Here is a 20,714-nt window from a genome sequence, read left to right on the forward strand (position 1 = left end):
CATCCCATCCCATCCCATCCCATCCCATTACTCCCTGCTGTGGCCCAGCTCAGCTCAGCCCAGCCCTTCAGGAACCTGGGTGACAGCCCGTCTGCTGTGCTCTGCTGGCAAGGAGGAAAGGAGACTCCAAACTAGAAGGTTGTGTTCTTTATCTGCTTACAGTTTGGAAAGGAGAGAGAAAGTTTATACATCAATCCTCTATCTGTCTTTTTCACACCGATTTGGGAATGTGATGCAGCATGTCACAGACAATGAGTAGGTATTAGACTTCATATTGGCTTTTGTTTTTTTTTTTTTTTTTTGCTTGCGCAAGAGTTTTCTTTAAATGCCTCGGGAAAAAATTCCAATTTCAGTGGGTTCTGGAGCAAGTCCTAGCATATCAAGCACTTGCTCACAATATACTATGTTTATTTATCTGTTTCAGATGCTGAGCTGTGATATATAAATATGATATACTGATTTTGAAAAAAGGTGTCCTCCTTCAGCTTGTGACAATACCTGTTTGGAAACAATGCATAGCCTGCAAGGGGCAACTTGAAGAATAGGAAAAGGCAAGCACCCCTGTACAGCTTGAGAAAGTAAGCTATGACCACGTGCAGCACCAGATCAAAGAACACCACATAGACATGCTTGTGGGCCTGCAAGGCACCAGCTAAAGTCTGTGCATGCCTCAGGAAAATACAGGTTTGTAGTGTTTCCTACAAGCGACTATGCCCTGCCAGCGTGCTGCAGAGCGCAGTGCAGGCACTGGAATGCATCAGCTGTGTCAGATATGAGCTCTGTGGATGTGAGATGTCCTGCACAGCTCATCAGTGTGTCAGCACATCCTCCCGTACCTCTGCTGTCAGGATTCTTCCACCACCCTAGCACCAGAGCACCTGAGGTGCTCATTTCAACTACAAGCTGACGGTGTCCCTGTTCTTGTAATTTGTGGCTCTTACCAGCCTGTGGCACAAGAGACTGAGTGGACTGCCTGCACTCCTTGAGTAAGTTTTTTAGGGCCTTACAGCAACCTAGAAGGGCACTCAGCAAACCAGATGCTGGGGAAGCTCTATCTAGTGAACCAGAATTAACTTGATCTCATTGCTTCTATGCACCTTCCATAGCTGAACAGATTGATTACACTTAAATACCTTCCTTTTTAAATGATTTCACTTATTCCAGTCCTTACCTGATGCCTGCTCCTCATTGATTTTACAGTAGCTAGGGAGCTAGATGCTTCATGGTCACCAGCTGTGTGATGAAGATGGGGGAATTATATCCCTCAGTGGCAGACCCTTGTGTCTGTGTGTGGCCCTGAACTACAGGGACACAGGAGTCATCACCAGGTTTTCATAATTGTAAGTCCAGCTTCTTGTGCTTGGGCACAGCAGTTCAGCATGACTCAGTAGCATACAAGAGCATGGACTGAGCTAAGGACTGCCCAGGGAGACGGTGGATTCACCATCCCTGGAGGTGTTTAAGGAACGACTGAGTGTGCCAGTTAGCTCTCAGCTTGGACTCGATCTCAGAGGGAGGTATTTTCCAACCTCATTGATTCTGTGTGAAAGTATACAAGGATCTTACATATCAAAGAACACCCTGCCTTAATTTTGACACACTCCACCTTTTCCACCACCTGCGCCCTTGGGGCCGCCGGGACAGCCCGTCCCGCCCCTGACGGCCCGCGGGGTCCTCCGCGCCGGCAGAGGGCGCGCCAGCCGCGGGCGGTGCGGGCGGTGCGCGGCGGCCATGGCGGTGCTGCTGGAGACCACGGTGGGCGACCTGGTCATCGACCTGTACACGGAGGAGCGGCCCCGCGGTACGAGCCGAGCGCGCCGGCACCGGCTTTCCCCTGGCCGCCGCCGGCACCGGGATCGCCCCTTCCCCCCCACCCCCCGGCACCGGGTTTCCCCTTGCGCGGGCGGGCGGGCGGCGGCCCCGAGCGGGCCGGAGGCCGGGAGGCTGCAGTCAGCGCTTCCGGCCGCAAATGGAGCGTCTGCCAAACCGGCGGGCTGCCGTGATCTTCTTTCTGAAGCTTCTTTTCTTTGAAAAGAAACGGGGAGTGCGGGAAGCGTGTTTCTGTATAACGAGCCGTGTTTAGGGTTCTTTGAATCGCTAGAGATGATTTGTAGGAAGGGAGGAAATGTTACTTCTCCTTTGAGCATTTCTCTCAGCGTTTATAGGTTGTATCCTGGTAAGTTTCGACCCAGCCTGCTCCCAAACCACTTTCCTACACATTAAACTAGGTATCTGTTACATTTATTCTTACTGTGTCTGGAGCTTCCTTTTGTAAATGTTGGAATAATTTGTTACAGCTTGTCTGAATTTCCTGAAGCTCTGCAAAGTCAAGTACTACAACTATTGTCTTATTTATAATGTACAGGTGAGTATTCTCGATTCCTTGTTTTTTGGTTGGTTTAAAATCACAAACATGAAAGCAGTATCTTATATATTCTCCTTTGTGACAGAGGGATTTTATTATACAAACTGGTGACCCCATGGGAACTGGCCGTGGAGGGGAATCCATATTTTGGTAAGTATTTGTGTATAAAAATGATACATACATATGTACGTAGATATAGATATAGATACAGATATATCTCAACAGAGAATTTATGTAAGGGAGTAGGAGTTCCAGTTAGATTGTTTTCAGCTCTCTTGGGGCAGAATTACTGGTGGGAAATAAAAATGTTGATGCATAAGCTTCTCTGGTTGTCACACTTAGATACCTTTTAAATTTCTATGCTACCTTTGGCCATTCACTGTTTTTTTCCTGGACATTGTTCTGTCTCTGACCTTAGAAGTGAAGTTAAAAGTAACAACTTGTACCTACACTTCTGTCTGTTTAAAAGCTGGCAAATAACTATGTGTTTGGTAAGAGAAGTATCGTAACTAAGTGCTCTGTAGAAGACAGAATCAGTTAGCATTGTTAATACATTTATTATTACAACAAAATGTACTAAATTGAGCATGAGCGGAACATAGAGGCTCTGCTTCATTTCCTCTGTGTCTAGGAAAGTGATTCCCTTACTTATTTTAGTCATGTTGAATGTTTATAAGGAAATCACTTTTCTGACTTATTTGTCCAAGACATTTTCAGTGGTCGTGCAGACAAGAGTTGAAGAAACCATTCAAACAACTAGGATGGAGCGAAGTGCACGTGTTCTATATGATTCCTTTGAAACAGTTGTTAAAAGTAGAATTTAAATTACAGAGCAGAACTAATTACTGGGGAGGTGCTGGGGTGCACAATATACAGCAATAAAGAGTTCAGCTGGAACAGTGTTGCTAGAGTAGTGTTGGCTTTTGTAAGTGAGTCTGTCAGAGCCTCTTAAATACAAAACCTGGAACTCATGGGTCCATGAATCACGACTCTGGTGATCCTGGAAGCAGTGTAACTGTGCTAAGCAGGTGGAAGTCTAGGTTGGTAAATTTGCAAGACTTGAGCTGTCTCTGCACACAAGTAGATTAGGTTTGTTTTGATATTCTGCTCTGTTACAAGTCTTCTGAGACTCACTGTTATGGCAAATGGGGAAGTACAGTGTGATGAGAGAGTGTCAGATCCTGTCTGGCACTAGCTTGGAGTAGGTGAGTTCATCTCTTGTACCTGTTTGCTACTGCTGCAGTCCATGAAACTGGAGTTTCTGTTCTTGCAGGCAGAGTTTAATTTGGATCTTCTCTTCACAGAGGCTAACAGCTGCTTAGCAAAATGAGTTTAAACACAACACTGTCCTTAAATTTGGGCAAATACGGGTATTGAGCATGCCTCTGTCAGTTTATGGAGTGAGATGAAATAAGTGGTATCAGGGTTAGACTTAAAAAATTAAAAAGAATGCAACAATTTGCTATATCCTGTATATCCCAAATTAATATATGTAGTCCTGTCTGTATGATGAACTGATCTTACACATAGATTTATTGGTTTTGCGTTTATCTTGGAAGATAAATTTTTTTACATAAATTACTGCATTTTTGTACTGTGGGAGAACTTATTTTTACAGAACCTACTTGAAATGTGTTGTCACTTCATGCCTCAGGCAAATGTTATATACTGCATTTAAAAACATATAAATATTCCCCCCATCCCTCCCACCCCCAAAAAAGCTTCTGTGAAGTGTCCAGAGAAAAATTTGTTGTTCCCTGTAATATAAACTGTGTGAGTGTATGGGTCCATAAATATGTGCATGGGTGCAATTCTAGGTTTATTTGAAGGCCAATGTAAAAATTGTTTGAGATGTCATTTATGCTTTTACAATGTTTGATTAGCTCACTTTTAAAAAGTCCTATTTCTTGTAACATATTTGTTACATATTTTTTTCAGTCAACTGTATGGTGATCAAGCTAGATTTTTTGAGGCAGAAAAGATGCCAAGAATCAAGCACAAGAAGAAGGGAACTGTGTCCATGGTGAACAATGGCAGTGATCAGCATGGATCACAGGTCAGCATATGGTGTTGGTACAAGTCTAAGTAACTAAAATGAAAATTCCATGAGTTTACAAAAGCACAACAATGACAGTGTCATGTCAATAGCATCATCTTGTAATACAGTCAAAAGGCATGTAAGAAACCAGCCATAGCTAAATATTTTGCATAGCATTGCAGGTGCCAATGGGTATTTGGTTACAGATAGAGAAATTAAAATGCTCAGATTCAAATCCTGTCCTAGATTAATTTTATTTGCTAGTACTCAGTCCTGTGGTTTTTTTCTTTATTTCTTCCTCTGTGTTAATACTTTGATGTGATTTTGCCAATGTATAAAATGGTCAGGAAAAAAATTCTGTGGTTAAATGGAAGTGAAAATTATGGAAACTGGGTTTTGAAATAATGTTGGAATGTTCTGGTTGTGACTTTGTGTTAGTTTGGAAACTGAAATCATATCACAGTTTCTCCTGTATGGTTACATGAAAGTATGCATAAATAATGTAAGTTTACAGTTTTACCCCAGTGCTGGTATAAAACAGTTTTTGAAAGTGGTCTTTTTCCTTTTGCTGTTTGCTGTTCACGCACACAAAGTTTTTGCTGTGGGTAATTCTTTTTACTTATTTTGTAAGGTTTTTTTATATTTAAAGCTCATAGAACACTGTTATTTCTAAATTATTATTATTTTAGGTGCATCGTCACTTCTGTGAATTAAAATGCCTCACTTGTAATATCCATATATTTTATTTTTTAAAAAGAGGGATTTTTAATAATCACAGAACAATTTTAAAAAAGGTAGGGTTTTATTCCAGCTAGAGCTTGTAATATGTGCAGATAATTTTGCTGCTTCTCTGCATTGTGTATATTAAGTTGCATGGTTGGGGAATTTAGGAAAAAGAGATGACATTTGTATTTATATTTAAAATGCAACCTACTAGTGTATATGCAGGCACGTGGGAATGAATGCTGTTTCCAAGAACATTATTGCAGCTTCTTCCTTGGGAAAGAAAAGTTCCAGTGAGGAGTTGCCTTACAAGTACAGTGTAGCTTAGTGTAACCTATACCAAATACTAACCTGTCTTGTGTGTTGTAGAGAGAATGAGGAGTGGGATGTTACCAGTCAGACTGTAAAGTGTGGGTGCAATGGTTGTGCTGTTATTTGTGCATATCTGCCTCTTCCACCCTCCTTCATTGCCAAGTGCTCTCTATCTTTAATTTGTTACCAAGTGCTCAGCTGGTATCAATTTTCATAGTTTCAGTTTTGCCTTAAAGTGAAAGATCTGATTTGTGATAAGATACTTTCCAGTGCCAGTTCGAGTTGAGCTAAGTCAGTATGTGCTAGTTCTTCTCTCAATGCTACTGCATCCTGTTTTTCAGGAGACAAGGGTTTGTGGAAGAGAGGAAAAAGGTCTGGATAGAATTAGATAAAGGTAGTACTATGGGAGTTTTTGGCAAATTTATGAAAAAGTACCTGCTGAATGCTGCTTGGTGATCAGGTGATTTGAGCTCAGCTCCCAAGAGGTAGCCTTGCTCCTTCTGTCCTCTCTCTTTCATTGGCTGTGATGCCAGTCACAACCTTTGCTGGTCTTGCTCAACAAACTTCCCCAGCAGAGAGCTCTCTGCTCCTCCTCTGCCCATCTGGTTTTGTGCCCGATTACCAATTCAAACCCAATCACAGAAGGGTCCAGTGAGCTGCACCTGCAGGCTCGTGCAGAGGGAGATTTCCTCAGGCAGTGGCTGTGAGCTCTAGGTTGGCTCACCACGTTCTCAGAGCTGATGGAAGAAGAGCAATCTTCTACAAAAGTTGGGAAGAGTTTTTTTTCCCCCACTGAATTCAGTGAGAGTGCGTTAAGGTAAAAAGAAAGTACAATCTGAATTTTTCTATTTACTGTTCCTAGTTTTGTATCTCCTTTTGTAGTTTCTCATTACCACAGGGGAAAACCTGGATTACCTTGATGGTGTACATACAGTATTTGGAGAAGTGACAGAAGGCATGGATGTATTGAAGACAATTAATGAAACCTTTGTAGATAAGGATTTTATCCCATATCAGGATATCAGGTGTGACTGCTTTTAACATTACTTTTTGAGGAATACATTAGAATTGAATGAATTTACTTCTTTTTGGAACTAGATGAATATCATGATGTCAGGTGACCTGTACATGCTATTGCAAATAGTTTTTTACCCCAGTATTACTGGTAAAATAAACAAGTACTAAATAAACAAGTATATATGAAAATATTCAGTTATGTTGCCCTTACAAAAGCATCAGTGCTAGAATTTACAAGCACACAGATTGTTTGGCTGTTTGGGATACAACTGAGAATTAGTGGGGCTGGTTTGCTGTTAGTTGGGTAAACCAAGTTTTACTTGCATGTAATCAATGCTGATCTCGATTTTGTTTTCTCTAAGGATAAATCACACAGTAATTTTAGATGATCCCTTTGATGATCCACCTGGCTTGTGTGTTCCTGATCGCTCTCCAGAACCTACAAAGGAACAGCTCGATGTGAGTGTTCGTGACAGGAAAAAGTTGGAAGAAATAATTGAATAAGTTTATCTCAGTTAGTGTCCAGCACAGATTTGGCCAAAATAAGAAATCAGTCTTAAAGATTTTGTCTCTCAAGTCTATGTCCTGAAGGACCTACACATTTTTTCACACAGGAGGTGTTGTTCAGCTGTGCCAGCTTGAGTTCTGATATGTCAAGTGCTTGTCAGTTATTTGGAGCTACTGCTGTGTTTAATCAAATGCAGCTGCTTAACCTTTGAAGAGAAGGATAAAAGCATGACTTGGATGTTCTCCCCTGTGGCTCTGGTGGAGTTAGGTTTGAAAGCTGTGTTTTAGGTTTCTATTTACAGTGTAGATAAGCAGAACATTCAGAATATTCAACATTGGTATTACTGGTTTTCTGTATACTCTGGTAGAAGACAAAATAAAACTAACATTATTAATAACATAATTAATATTAAAATGGTTACTGCTGTTTTCTTTTTAAATGTGAATGGTCTGTGTTTCAGTGGAAATAATCTTGGTCATTCTTTGAGTTATATGTGCAGGCACATGTACTATTGTGGGCTGTTTGTTCAAACAGGAGGAATTTTCTAAAAAATAATTGCAATTATTAATAATTCATCCATAGTATGCAGTTGCAGAAGTTGTATGTGAGATTATTTCCTTGTATGGAAACAAGAAATTAGTTAATTAACTGGAGAGAATGTTGTTTATTTTTAAGCTTAATAGATACAAGATTGAAATCAGGGTTTCACACGTGCACTATGGTTAATCTCTGATGTATCTTCAGATATGTTAAGAATAAGGTATTTAATAGCTCACTGCCAGCTGCATAGAGATGTGAAGACTGGTACTGAGTTCTCTTCCCTTGTAGCCTGCCTGAAGATACCCGTTTTGGCATAGGAATGTCTATAAGAAAGGCATCTCTATTCTGGAGTTGCTGGTGAGGAGAAAAAATTGAACCTCAAGTCCTGGCTAGGTTTAGATGTGTAAAAACAAAATTACTATTTTGATGTATTCTATTTAATGTCTTGCTAGACACAACAGATATTTGCTGTGTTCCTTACCTTCCTTTCTGGCAGGAGCTATGTGGATTAGAAATGAGTTTACACTTGTGGTGAGATGTTGAGTATTAGGTGGGCTTATAAAAGAATTTAGAATTTAGGTCACTGAATATGGTTCAGACTGGTCATGGAAGTTCAGAAATAGTTCACAGTGCCTGAAATACAAGGATAACATCATCTCTTTTTTTCTAATCTAAGTGGGAAGAACAGAATGAAAGGCCAGTTCTGTAAACATACAGTGCTTAAGCATTTTTCATGTCTTGAGGGGTGAGGGGAGAGGTCATCCAAGTAATAGCTGGAAAGTGAGAAAGAATTTTTGGCCATGGCTTGGTAATAAATAGCCTTTTCCTTCATTTTTCAGAGTGGCAGAATAGGAGCAGATGAAGAAATTGATGACATGAAAGGACGGTCTGCAGATGAAATAGAAGAAGTTCAGGCAGAAAAAGAAGCAAAAACTCGTGCCATTCTTCTGGAAATGGTGAACTTCTTTCTGTATTTGCCTTTTAGATCTTATTCCAGTGTGCATGCATGTTATTAAGTCTACGGGGATGTGTACTACTTATCTTGAAATTATTTATCTGGTGATGATGTCATGTTTCAGAATCTGCTGTTAAATATCTGTTGTACAATGAAAGGATTGAGCATGAGCACTCATGTTGTGGTTTTCTTCAATTTTCTTCATTGTCAAAGTGGGCCAGCGGAGGCTTTCTAAAAACTTGCTAGAAATGCATCCAATTAAAAAATGTAACATATATAGTGTGCTGCTGCATACCTCCAGTCCTGGTAGAGATTTAGCATGTGTGGGAGAGAGCTGAGCTAGTTTGTGACAAACTCCAGAAAAGCATAGAAACCATTGAAGGATGAGTGGATCCATCTCACGTCTTTACAACTACCAAATTCAAATTTATGGTGAATAGTTTGCAGCAGAGACTAATTCCAAGGTCAAGCCAGATCTGGCCTCAAGATTGCAGAAGATTTGTAGGACAAAAAGGGTACACTTGCACCTTTTAGAACTGTCTGTCTGTTATGTTAAGAACAGGAAAAGCAAAGTCGAATGTATTTGTGAAGTTCCATGGAGTCCAGCGGTGGAATTGCAAATAAGTAATAAATTTTAGGTGCTATAGAAAACACTTTTTTGTGACACTGAGTAGGAAAAATATTTTATTAAGTTTTGATTTTGTGATGGGAATGCGAGATGACGCAAAAGATGTGTTCCCAGTGTGCTGTGCTGCCTGTAGAGAGTTTTAGGCAGCAGTGATGAATGTCTTTTTTCTGTAACCCAGGTGGGAGACTTACCAGATGCAGATATCAAGCCGCCAGAAAATGTGCTGTTTGTTTGTAAACTGAATCCTGTGACCACAGGTGAAGACCTGGAGATAATATTTTCACGATTTGGTCCCATTAAAAGGTAATTATGATAAAAGGGAAAACCATCTTTGTTGAAACTCAGCTTGCTTCCTCCCAGTCTGTTTAGGTTTGGCTATTAAGGAGTAGTCTGGTGTCTCAGGTGATTTATGTTCTGTTTGGATAGAGACCACAACAATGGGGATACAAAGGCAGATCTAGCTAGATGAGTATCCTGTCCCAGCAGTGGTTTTAAGGGAAAGCCTAGGGAAGTGTAGGGAACCAAGAAAGCACATGACACTCCTCCCTGCCCCATGTCCTCTCACTCCATTTGACAGTTTTTATATCAGATGCTTAACGAGCTGGATACAGTCTCTGGGTTTTTCTTTCCTGTGGGAGTATGTATGGTTTGGGATAAAGCAGCAAACATCTGTGGCATCTGACATACTCCTTGTAAGATGTTCCTCATTCCTACTGCCCTTCTCAGTTTTGACCTTGGCTTCTAGTAGTTTCATCTGATTGCTCCTTGTACTGCTATCAGAAAACATGATGGGCAATGAAATCTGCTTTCCTGCACTCCTCTGTCCTACACCCCAAAGTTGTTTTTTTTCCATGCTAAGAGCACTAGTCTACATATCCATGCTTCTTCGTAGTAGAGACTTCCTTACCTTGTTTCACTTTTCTTAACCTTTTCCTTTTCCTTTCATCACAAGATGAGAGAACCAGAACTGCACATGGTTTTGAAGAAATTACAGATTTACAGTGGAACAGTTTTGTTCTCTGTATTACTTTCAACTCCTTTTCTAGTGAATGCTAAAGCTGTGTTTTTCCTTTGAGATTTTTGTTTATATACAATATACAGTTAGGGTTCCATCCATGCATATCTTGTTGCATTTATTTACATCATATTGAGGTAATTTGCTGTTTTGTTGGTCTTGTAAGGGCTCTCTGCAACTTTTTCAGTCTTTATTTTTGCTACCTCTAACAATTTAATATCATCAGCACAATTTAGTACCGTCAGCAAACTTTGAATTAGTTTACTCTTACCTGGTCTTTTGCATGTTTATCGATACAAAGATGTTCCTTATGCCCTTGCTGCTTACTTTCCCCAAAAGCCTTTGGTGCGGCAGTTTATTAGAATTTGCAGAGGGATTTCAAAAGACTGCATGGAATTCATCATCATCACCACAACACATGAGCGTATTGACTCTCTCAGAGCACTTCACTTAAGTTTATTCAGGTGGTCTGGAGTAGGTCCTGTGTATTGAGATGGATGCTAACTCTGTTCTCCTTGGAGTTTCTAGCAGTTTGTGCAGTACTGGCACACAGGCCTGCAGGCTCCCAGATCCTAAGCTATCCCAGATCTGTGTGTGTGGGTGAAATTGGCATTATGTGCCACTCTTACAACTCCAGCGTGATTTGTCTATGCCTTAGGGATTTCTAAGTTTTTTTCCTCTCTCAGTTTGTTTACTACCTCTTCAGCAGACCTCCCACTTTCAGACAGGTTCTCAGAATAATCCATGAAGGAGAGTTCTTGCACAAAGCCATTCTTCCTTCTGCTGCAAAGAATTCCTATAGCTTGTCTGAATAGCATTATGTACTACTTCTTGTCTTGTTCTTTTCCCCCCAGCTTTTTGATTGTAGATCCTGATTTGTCACTTCCTCAGTACGCATAGGGGAGGTCTCTCATTATTAAGTCTCACCTTAATGTCACATTTCCTGCCCTTCTTGCCTCCTTCAGTATCCTGTAGTCAGAATTCTTATGTCGAGTACAAGAGTTGGGTGATACTGATGCAATATTGTATTCTTCCCATTTTGCTCTACTTACTTAGTGCTTTCAGGCTTCTTATTTTTGGCCAGTGACCTGCCTGATAAAAAGACAGGCTGCTAAACAGGTGCTTTCTAAGAAGAGAAAGTTTGTCACAGGATGTTTGTTTAAACTTTGCTTTAAATGACCAAGAAAACAGAATGTGAAATTTCTTGTCTTGCATTAGTGAAATGCAAAAAAATTAATAACAAACAGCAATGTTGGAAAATACATTTTGTTTCACCAATTAGAAATCCATTTCTAGTTCTACACTTCATGGTAGCCACTTGTGAGTTTACTATAGTTGCTCAAAATAGTGTCTCATGCATTTTTTCTTGCAGATGCCCCCAGATCAGTAGAGGCTCTCAGAATTAAGTGTTACAATACCTTCAAGGTGTTTTGGCTTTGTGGGTTGGGGTTTTGGGGTTTTTCTTTTAACTTTTACTCTCCCTTTTAAGCAGTGCTGTCCTATCTTGCATTTTTTTCTCCAATAGCATTAACATTTTAATTTCATATCAATTTTTCAGCTGTGAAGTGATCCGAGACTGGAAGACTGGTGAATCTCTTTGTTATGCTTTCATTGAGTTTGAAAAGGTATGGGTTTTCAGTATAAACTGTATGTAGATTCTGCATGTAAAAGCCCCTTTTTGGTGTACTTCCTTTAAGGAAAAACACTGACATCTTCAAGTGTGGGGTAGCTAATATTTACTCTTACTGACTTAGTTATACAAGTTGTAGGTCCTAAATGAGACAAACATTTAAGTCTTTCTCTGTTTGAGCAAGCAGTGCAAAAATGTTCTTAGGTTGTCTTGAAACCAGTGGGAGGGGATCAGGCCCTTTGTTTTCCCAGAGCACATTAGGACTTTGAAGAGTTAAAGAAGGGAATGCTAGGAGCATGCAGCATAAAGAGAGGAGGGTGTATGGAATAAGATAGGTCAGTGTGTACAGTAGTGTTCTCTTCTGGGCTTGTAAATGATGCTTGTGGTATCAACACACTGCTCTTACTGTGAGACTAATGGCAGTAGTTCTCTTGGTGGTGCATAGCTTCGTGTGTGCTGGTATCTCTCATCTGTGAGGAAAACACTGGAAAAGTGTTCTCACTTTTCTTTAGCCTACTTATGTAGTTAAAATGGAGCTTTTATTAGTTGTCCTATTTTCCTTTCTTTTTTTCCTGAATGTATTACATGTGCCAAACGTGTAGCTGGATTGGCAAATTTTTAAAATAGTGAAATGAACTGAAGAATTGGGATTTGAAATGCTGATATTCAGACAAAGCATAACTATTTCTTTTGGAATGGTACAATGCAAGAACTGTGGTGCTTTAGTCAATTTCAGAAAGAAATGTATGCCACTGCTGAATTTGTGTTCAAGCTCTTCAGTGAATATTCCTATGAAATAATTGTGACTCAAGATTTTCCTGGTTAATATCAGGAGGAAGACTGTGAGAAAGCCTACTTCAAAATGGACAATGTGCTGATAGATGACAGACGGATACATGTGGATTTTAGCCAGTCTGTTGCAAAGATTAAATGGAAGGGAAAAGGTAGGTACATTTGTAATTCTTTTATCCTCATAATTTAATAATCCATGACTCATAAACTAAGCATTATATAAAGAGTTAGGAATTTAAATCATCTCATCTTCAGGGCTATCAGTTTCCCTGGTACTGTAATAAATAGTGCAACACAGTTGTTAGCTCTTCCCTTCATTTGTTTCATAAGAAAAACTAGAAGGGTTTCCTACTGTTACATTAACATTGCATTGCCACTGATTACCTTTTTAGTCAATGTATTTTTGCCACTAAAACATTTTTTTGTCTCAAACTTTGGACATTGGTTTTTTTTATATTACTTACTAGAAAAATAATATGACAATAATTGTTATTTTCTAGTTTCTTTTCTTTATTCACTATATGATAATCAGGTGTATACAAGAAAAAGTCAGTATTCAGGCCAGGGATTTCTGCTCTTCACCTCTTGTAGGTCAAACATACTGAATGGCAGGCAGGTTGTATGTTACAAAAACCCGTTTTCAGGTGTTTGAGGATGTTTTGGAAGGAAAAGGACGGTGGAAGAGGTGGATGCAGTGGTTATTTGATTACTGGGAGCGTGAAGAAAACACTGGACTTGGAGAGGTGTCTGTGCATTGCATTGGTGACATTCTTGTGTGTCGTCTTCTAAAAATGCAGTCAGCCCTCAGTTGTTGGGATGCAGTTTCTCCAGATGGGGTTCTGGTCATGAATACTGGAGTACTGGAGCTTGTCCTCACAGAGCTGAGATGACTCTGTAGTCTGTCTATACCGGATGCTGCAGTGCATCCTGTATTGACTGCCTGCGTGGGAAACTCCATCTGAGGTCTAAATTGTCCAAAATATTGGAAAGCTAACTGTATTGCCGTCTTGTGCTTCTATGGTACCCAAAAAATGACCTTCCTACCCTCGGTAGTGGTTTCTGGCCTAGCCAGTGAGTGTTGCAGTTCTAAGCGTGGCCGTGGGAGGGCAGCACGTTGCTGTAGTTTGTTGATCTGTGCGCTGGTACTTCAGTGAGTGAATGGAAACTGAAGTCTGTAGTGTCCCTCTTTAAATCTAGACGTGAACAACTTTTTTTCTTAGTTTTCTGTTTGAATTCTTAAGCTGTAGCTGTCTCAGAAGTTTCCCCTCAGTGCAGACCAGAGCAAAAAGTCATTTAATAATGAGAACAGTCTGTGAGCTTTCACGGTAGCAGAATTTTAAGCAGTGTGATATAGGACCTGTAATAGAAATGGGCCTAAGCCAGTTGTTGAAGCCTGATTTATGATCCTCTTCATGTGTTGTCTGTGCTGGACATGAATGAGGAGAAAGCTGGATGTTGTTCAATGGGATCTGCAAGCAAGAGAAGGACAGAACATCACAGCTTGTCCTGCTCTTTTCTACTCTGTTACGCAGATGTCAGTGTTGTTTCTGGAACTGGATTCTTCTGTGGACCTCTCTATGGTTATAAACAGCCCATAAATCATAATCAGAACTTAATGATAGCTGTGAGTCTTGGTTGTGTTTGTGGTTAGAGTGAAATGAATATATTTTTCTGTGGACAGGTGGGAGGTATACCAAGGAAGATTTCAAGGACTATGAGAAGGAACGTGACAAGCCTTCAAAACTTGCTCTGAAAGAGAAGGTAAAACCAAAGCAAGAGTATCCTTTTTCTGCTCAAAGGTACTTTTTGAATTAAGTAGAGTTTATGAAAACAGCCTGGAAAAAACTTCTTATTTTTAAAGCCTGCCAAATGGATGTTTCCCTGCTACTTCATATAACCATTTGGTGTTTGAGATGTAATTAAGCATTTTTTGTTTTTCACGTTATAAGCTTTGATGAATTTAGTCAAATCAGAATATGCTGTTTCACATCCATGTTGTGTGCAGGTAAATAATGTTTTGAGTCTGAAATACATGTTAAGTCTTGGTAAACTCAGGTCGGATAAACAGGGATTTGTTTGCTTCCCGGGCTGTTGTGTTCTGCTCCTTACTGATATTGGGTGACAAATCTGTCCTTAACCAACTCCATCAGCACCAAGTATGACCTTGTGCTGGATGAGGATGTAGAAGAGTCTCACACAAGTCAGTCACACTTGGCTAAAAAACAAAAGAAGAAAAAGCACCACCACTCTGAAGATGAAGATGACGACAAGAGGACCAAAAAATCTAAGGTACTTGCCTCTTCGTGCATTAACCTGTTCATTGTTTTCCTCATGAAAGAAGCCAGGAAAAAAAAGTCTGATATTGAATAAGGACATGGCGTGCAAAGTCCCATGTAAAACACAGCAGTTGTAAACCTATAGAAGGTTGATGTTAATATTTGATTATGGAAGAGGGTTTCCAGATCCTCCTGGACTTTTGAAGCTTGGCATGTCTAGATGGCTTTTTGCCAAAACATCCTGAAGAGGTAATGTAGCCTCTTGTAAAGTAGGGGATCTTTAGCACTTTGAACCTGTTGTTCACATATTCCCAGTCATAAACTAGTAGTTAATCATATTTCCGGACTGTAGGCTATTTCTCATTTTCTTGCCAGACCATCTTATGTTGGGTTTTTCCTATATGGAGTTGGAACACAGTCTTTTTACATTATCTTTTTGTATTTGTCCTTAACTGTTTTGGAAGTGTTTGTGTAAAATCTGCATGTGGGTTTGCTTGCATCTGTAATGTGCAAGCGTATGGTGCTGTGAGGCTGGGACTGTGGAGGAGAGCACCAGGAGACAGTAGTTCTGTCATTCATTAGTTCCACTGCAGCCTGTCATTTCTGTGAACTTGGGATAGTCAAGATGTGGTGTTTCATGGAAATAAAGTCTGCAGTGAGAAAGTGGAGGGTTAACCGCTACTGAAGTGAGCATTAGGAAGAATTGAGCTAAGCTGAAAAAGAAAAAAACCTGAACCCCACTATTTTAACAGTGCAAGTTTTATGAGTGAGAACAAACCTGTGTTCTAGCAACTTTGCAGAAAGTGAAAGTTTCAGCCACAGCATATCAGGCAATTGCCCCATCCTGAGTTTTGAGTACTGCTGTAAGATCTGTGTACACAGAGCATACGTGATTCTGTTCTTATACATCACTTCTTGCTGGGATGCTTAAAAGTAATTTTTCTCATTAGCATCAGCAATTAAAATCTTTCTGTGCCAGCAGTAAGCCCTATTGCTCATTCATGGACACAGGCTTTTTGTCACTGTACTAATTCAGTCGGGCCTTTGAGTGGAGGGGAGGGACTTTTTCAGGTCGGTAAAGTCTTGACTGGAGCATGTACATACAAGAGATATTGACTAATGTTGGTTTTGTCTTCCTCCTGACTGGCTGAGTGAAACTGTTGCTTTAGCCTTCTTGAAACAGGTATTTTTGCTGGTAATCTTTGTTCCTGATTGTTCAGGAATTACACCCATGGAACTGGCTGGTCATGCATTATCAGCAGAGAACATTTTAAAATCGTTTAGAAGTCTTCACCCCTGCAGGTGGCACAGAAAGTGCTGGCAGCAATAGGTTGTCAACATCTGTTCTAATTGTTGCAAAGGGATTGTGAGACTTCGTAGCACAAAAACATGAACAAGGACAGAGGGATTCCTGGTGCTATTTTCAGGTTCTGGAATAGAATATATTCTAGTGCTTGACTATGTGAGCTCTTCTGTGTTTATGTGTATCTTTGTGATTTAGTAACCTGCTCCTCATGTGGTTTGATCTCACCTGCTGCTGCTGTGTTCTGGTATCTTCTTTCCCACAGCTTTCTTCTCTCTTAGTCATCTTTACCCATTTTGCTATAGGTACCTTAGCTTTCTTATGCCCAAAATCACAGGTGGAGGCTTACTTCTATTCTCTGATGGCAAGCATCGTAGTTCCCTCTTAAAGCTGTGAAAATTAATTTCTGGGAAGAATTTTTCTCTCTGGATTTGAATATTCTCGTGAGTGTGTACGGTACGATATGCACATACTGAGCAGTATGTACTGAGTCTCACACAGACAATATTTTGGGTATGGCCTCTTTAGTGAAATCAGCAGGCAGCTTAGATGACAAATCCTGTTTAGCGTATACAAAATTTTAATTTTGTTTTATTTTTTACTATTCATACTTTGAGCATAATATGTGGAACTCAGGGGAAGCAAGCATGTTTCTGAGGTGGAGCGTGTTCAGTGTGAACAGTGAGTCCAGCACAAAGCATAACAGGATGGAAACTTTTTAGTGAATGGTAGCGTTTTTAGTATAGGCAAACAAAGCATTCTCCCATAACCCTATTTTGTAAATCACTGAATGTATTTGAGGTAAAAACTTTTAAATAAAACAGCAGCAGACCTTCCACAACTCATCAGCCAAAGACGACAGTAGCCATGTTTCATACAGAAACTTCCACCCTGTAGTCCGTAGCATGGCAGAGATTTTAATTAAGAGAGATCAGGGGCTTATAATGGGAAGTTCTGGCAACTGGAACTGCAGTTTGTGCTATCAACTCTAGCTATGACTTGAAGGGGTTTTATTTTCTCAGTAGTTTCCATGATGATGAGTTGTTTTTCTGTTCTCTTGCTGGTGTTACGTTGTTTTCTTTAGTATATTTTGACTCATCCTTTTCTTGGTCTGACACCTGTTTCCTGAATCTTTGGCCTCTGTGTTGATGTTTCAAGAATGTATTTTTCAGTCTTGTGCTGTTTGACTTGATTCCAGTGGGTAGAAGAGGTAGGGTGCTGGGGCTTACTTTTAGTAGGCAACAGGATGTGGGTCTGGGGCAGGAGGGTAGACTCCCATGTGGGTTTGTGAATAGGATTTGGTAGACTTTTTTTGAATACAGGTCATGCTTCTGCCTGAGATCGATATTATGACTTCGTTCCCCTTCCAGTTTTTTCTGTGTGTTTTCTCTTGGATTTTATTTTTTAAGATAACTGGATCTGTGAAGTAGTATAGCCTATCCAATAGATTTTTGTGAGACATAGGGACTTCCTGATTTCAGGTTTCTGCAGTGCATGGTTTTGGCAGAGGTACTGATTTTTCTGGTTTTAATTTCCTGCTTTTACTGCTTATTGGACACTGTTCCCTTTATATTCAGGGTCAAGTTTTATCAAAATCCCCCCCCAAAAAGGCGCTCTTCGTTTGTTTGCTCCTTTTAACCTTTAGCTAGTGTGTTTAATGTATGTGAGAGGTGGCAAATGCATTCTACTTTTGTGGCCATGATATTTATAGTTATTTCACCTGCAACTGCTGTTTAGCAAGTTACTACTTTTGACAAAATCAGCCATGAACTTCCAGAGCAGCATCTTTCCCTCTTTCCTTATTTCCTTCTTCATGTGTGTTGCAACACAGTGCTGGATTAAGAATTGGGGTGATCATCACTTGCTCATGGACTGATGAGAGGCTGTGATCCTGGATTGAGAAGTACATATTTCAGCAGTAAGAGAGAGCTTGTTTTTAAGTAGGGATTTTTTTCTTCTTCCAAAACAGCATGTTTTTGAGTTTCAGGTATAAAAATTTGATTTCAAAATACCATTATTTTTAGTAATTTAGTGTGTTTTAAAAATGAGCTTTTTCTATGCCAAAGACTAAAATGAAAAATCTTATTTAAGGGGAAATGTAACTTACGCTGGCAAGAAATTAAGGTGCAATTCATTCTGTTCAAATTACACATTTTTTTTTTACACTGTGATTGTATTAGCTATATGTGGTGACTTTTTTGTGTTACTTTCAGACTTGTCCTGTACACCTGTACTTTAAATGCTTTTGTGAAGGTTACTGTGCTTGTCTAACTCAATGCTTGTATGACTTCTAATCCTTTCAGCAAGTTGTCCTTTTCTATGGCATTCAGTATGGGCTATTTGTCACTAACCTGTTCCTGGCCCCACTTAGCCAGTAGCCTGTCTCCAATGTTTACTTGGTAGATTGTTCAACTGAGTGCTGTCTTGCTTTTCTCCCATTTCTCCCATGTGCTGGGAGGAATCTCCAGCAACAAACCTGTTAGGAGGCAGCCATACACCAAGCCCACCATTTCATTTTCTGGCCAGTATTTTTTGTCTTGTTCTTCTCTACCCTTCCACCAGCATGTCTGTCATCTGATGTTTACTCAGGCCTTGTCACAGATGGGCTTGAAACCTATTGGGCTTTTTCAAACATATGGAGAGTGAGGCTTTTGGGTACAAGAGTAATATGGCTGTGTGTCATTTTGAGGATGAATGGACAAAGCTCTTATAGGTAGCTGGAAGCACCACTGAGTCTTTTTGGCAGATCCAGATTTTAAAATCTGTACTGAAATAAAGTTTGATGTTAAAGATGTGGAATAGGCATTTGGCCGCCACTGAGATTTCTGTACCCAGCAGTAGCAGAATTTTTTTGTTACAGATCAAACCTGTGATTATTTGTGTGTCTGTTTATCCAGGGGGTTTATGTTGCTTATTGTAACCCTAGTATTTCAGTATTATCAATGTCATTCTAAAGGTGGTGTTTGCTCTGGGAACCACCCCAGTCACTGGCTTTCTGCATAAAATCTGTTCGAAGTAGAGTTTTTTACTTTTCTTTTAAATAAATGAAGTTTGCTTGTTTTTACATGGAGTATAGGTTTTAGCCATACAGTTGTAAAGGCTGCTGTCAATGTACATACTTAGAAAAATAATATCTGAAATGAGGAAAGAAATACTGTGTGATTTAATGCAGACATTTTTCTTAATTCATATTGATCTGTGCTTAACAGTGCTGTTACTAAAATCCCTTAAAATTCTATCTCTCTGTTAGCACATACAGTGATACTAAACTGTCAGGTTGTTCATTTTGCTGAAGCCTAGAATTTAGGCTGTTAAGAATTATTGCAGGCAGGTCTTAAAAAATGTTATGCATCTGCACAGCACTGGAATGCCTGTGGGGCTTGAACCAAAACTTACAGAAATACTTGCATTGCTTAGGTAAAAAATCCAATATCCAAATCTAGCTTACAGACTTGTTTGATACTTGTGAAGAATTTGGTAATATCCATCTGAGTGGAATCCCTGATATAACCAATTATTGCTAAAGCTCCTTAGGCCGTACAAGAAGCATGCCTGACAGCCATGCTTTTTTTCCATAAACACTGACAGAAATTTACTTGTAAACTTACCTTTTTCAGATGGTTTCAGTGGGGTATTTTTGTGTTACCTTTTTCAAATCATCATGGATGTGAATCTCTTTAAGGTAGTATCAGCCGTAGCTAAGGAACCAGCCTTAGTTCCTTCCTTCTCTAGTTCTCTTCATGCCTTTGTATGTTTTCCCCCTCTTGTTTGTAACTGCATTTCTGTCCAATTCCTTTGACAGGATTCTGACCGAAAACATGAAGAACGCTGCAGGGAGAGGACCAAGAGTGACAAGAAAGACAGGCATCGGAGCCGCAGCCGTTCTCAGGAGAGAGATTACACTTACAGCAGGCAAAAGGACAAATACAGAGAAGACGTCCGAGTAAGAGACTGGGATAAAAAAGCAGACAGAAGCAGAAGTCCTAAGAAATCAAAAGATAAAGAGAGATCCAAATACAGATGAAGGACAAGGAAAAAGACAGAGGGGAAGTAAAATAATAAATTAAACTTTTTTCTTTTGTGATAGTGGTTTCTTTCTAGTACTTGCTGTAGTGTCTGACTGCAATATGCAGTAAGATTCTATAGCTTGATACCCCTCATTGGAACATGATCTGCTAATTCTAAAATTCAAGATGAATCGCTGCAAATTGCTCTACCCTGGAGTGCCAGTAGCTAGAGCATTTCAATGGATTGTGCAGAAGGAGAACTTCTTATTAAGATGATTCTTTGGGAAGGCTGGTATTTAAGGAACAAAAGCAGCTGAAACAACCCCATGGCAGAAAATTCTGACTAAGCAGGCCAGGCCAGATGACCATAATCTTCAGACCTAAGCTGAGTGGGGATACTGAGGATATTTAATACAGGAATGTACTTTCTAGCAGCATCCGCTCTGTCTTTGCTTTGTTAAAAACAAAGCTAGAGTCCAACATCTTTGGTGCTTGTGGTAGTTAGAAAACAGAACGAAAATAACCCACCTTCCTCTGTAATGTTGAGAATAACATTGAAAATGTCACAGCAGAAACATCAGCTTCTTCACTTTGACATAGCTGAG

At 39.9% G+C, this 20,714-nt stretch overlaps 1 protein-coding gene across 2 annotated transcripts; it reads left to right on the plus strand.

Moving 5' to 3' along the window:
• The first annotated feature begins 1,711 nt into the window (after positions 1–1,711).
• Positions 1,712–20,181, plus strand: PPIL4 (peptidylprolyl isomerase like 4). 2 transcript variants are annotated; one of them, XM_082302290.1, is made up of 13 exons: positions 1,712–1,801; positions 2,298–2,365; positions 2,451–2,515; positions 4,304–4,421; positions 6,321–6,463; positions 6,818–6,914; positions 8,343–8,459; positions 9,265–9,389; positions 11,660–11,726; positions 12,564–12,675; positions 14,205–14,301; positions 14,674–14,812; positions 19,905–20,181. In XM_082302290.1, the coding sequence occupies exons 1-13, from the start codon at positions 1,732–1,734 to the stop codon at positions 20,124–20,126; spliced, it is 1,440 nt and encodes a 479-aa protein (XP_082158416.1). In that variant the 5' UTR covers positions 1,712–1,731; the 3' UTR covers positions 20,127–20,181. The 2 variants fall into 2 exon arrangements, with proteins under 2 accessions (XP_082158416.1, XP_082158415.1); XM_082302289.1 differs by lacking the exon at positions 1,712–1,801 and adding an exon at positions 2,030–2,176.
• Positions 20,182–20,714: the final 533 nt, after the last annotated feature.

This window comes from Coloeus monedula (genome assembly GCF_965178545.1).
Source record: "Coloeus monedula genome assembly, chromosome: 2".
Lineage (NCBI taxonomy): Eukaryota > Metazoa > Chordata > Aves > Passeriformes > Corvidae > Coloeus > Coloeus monedula.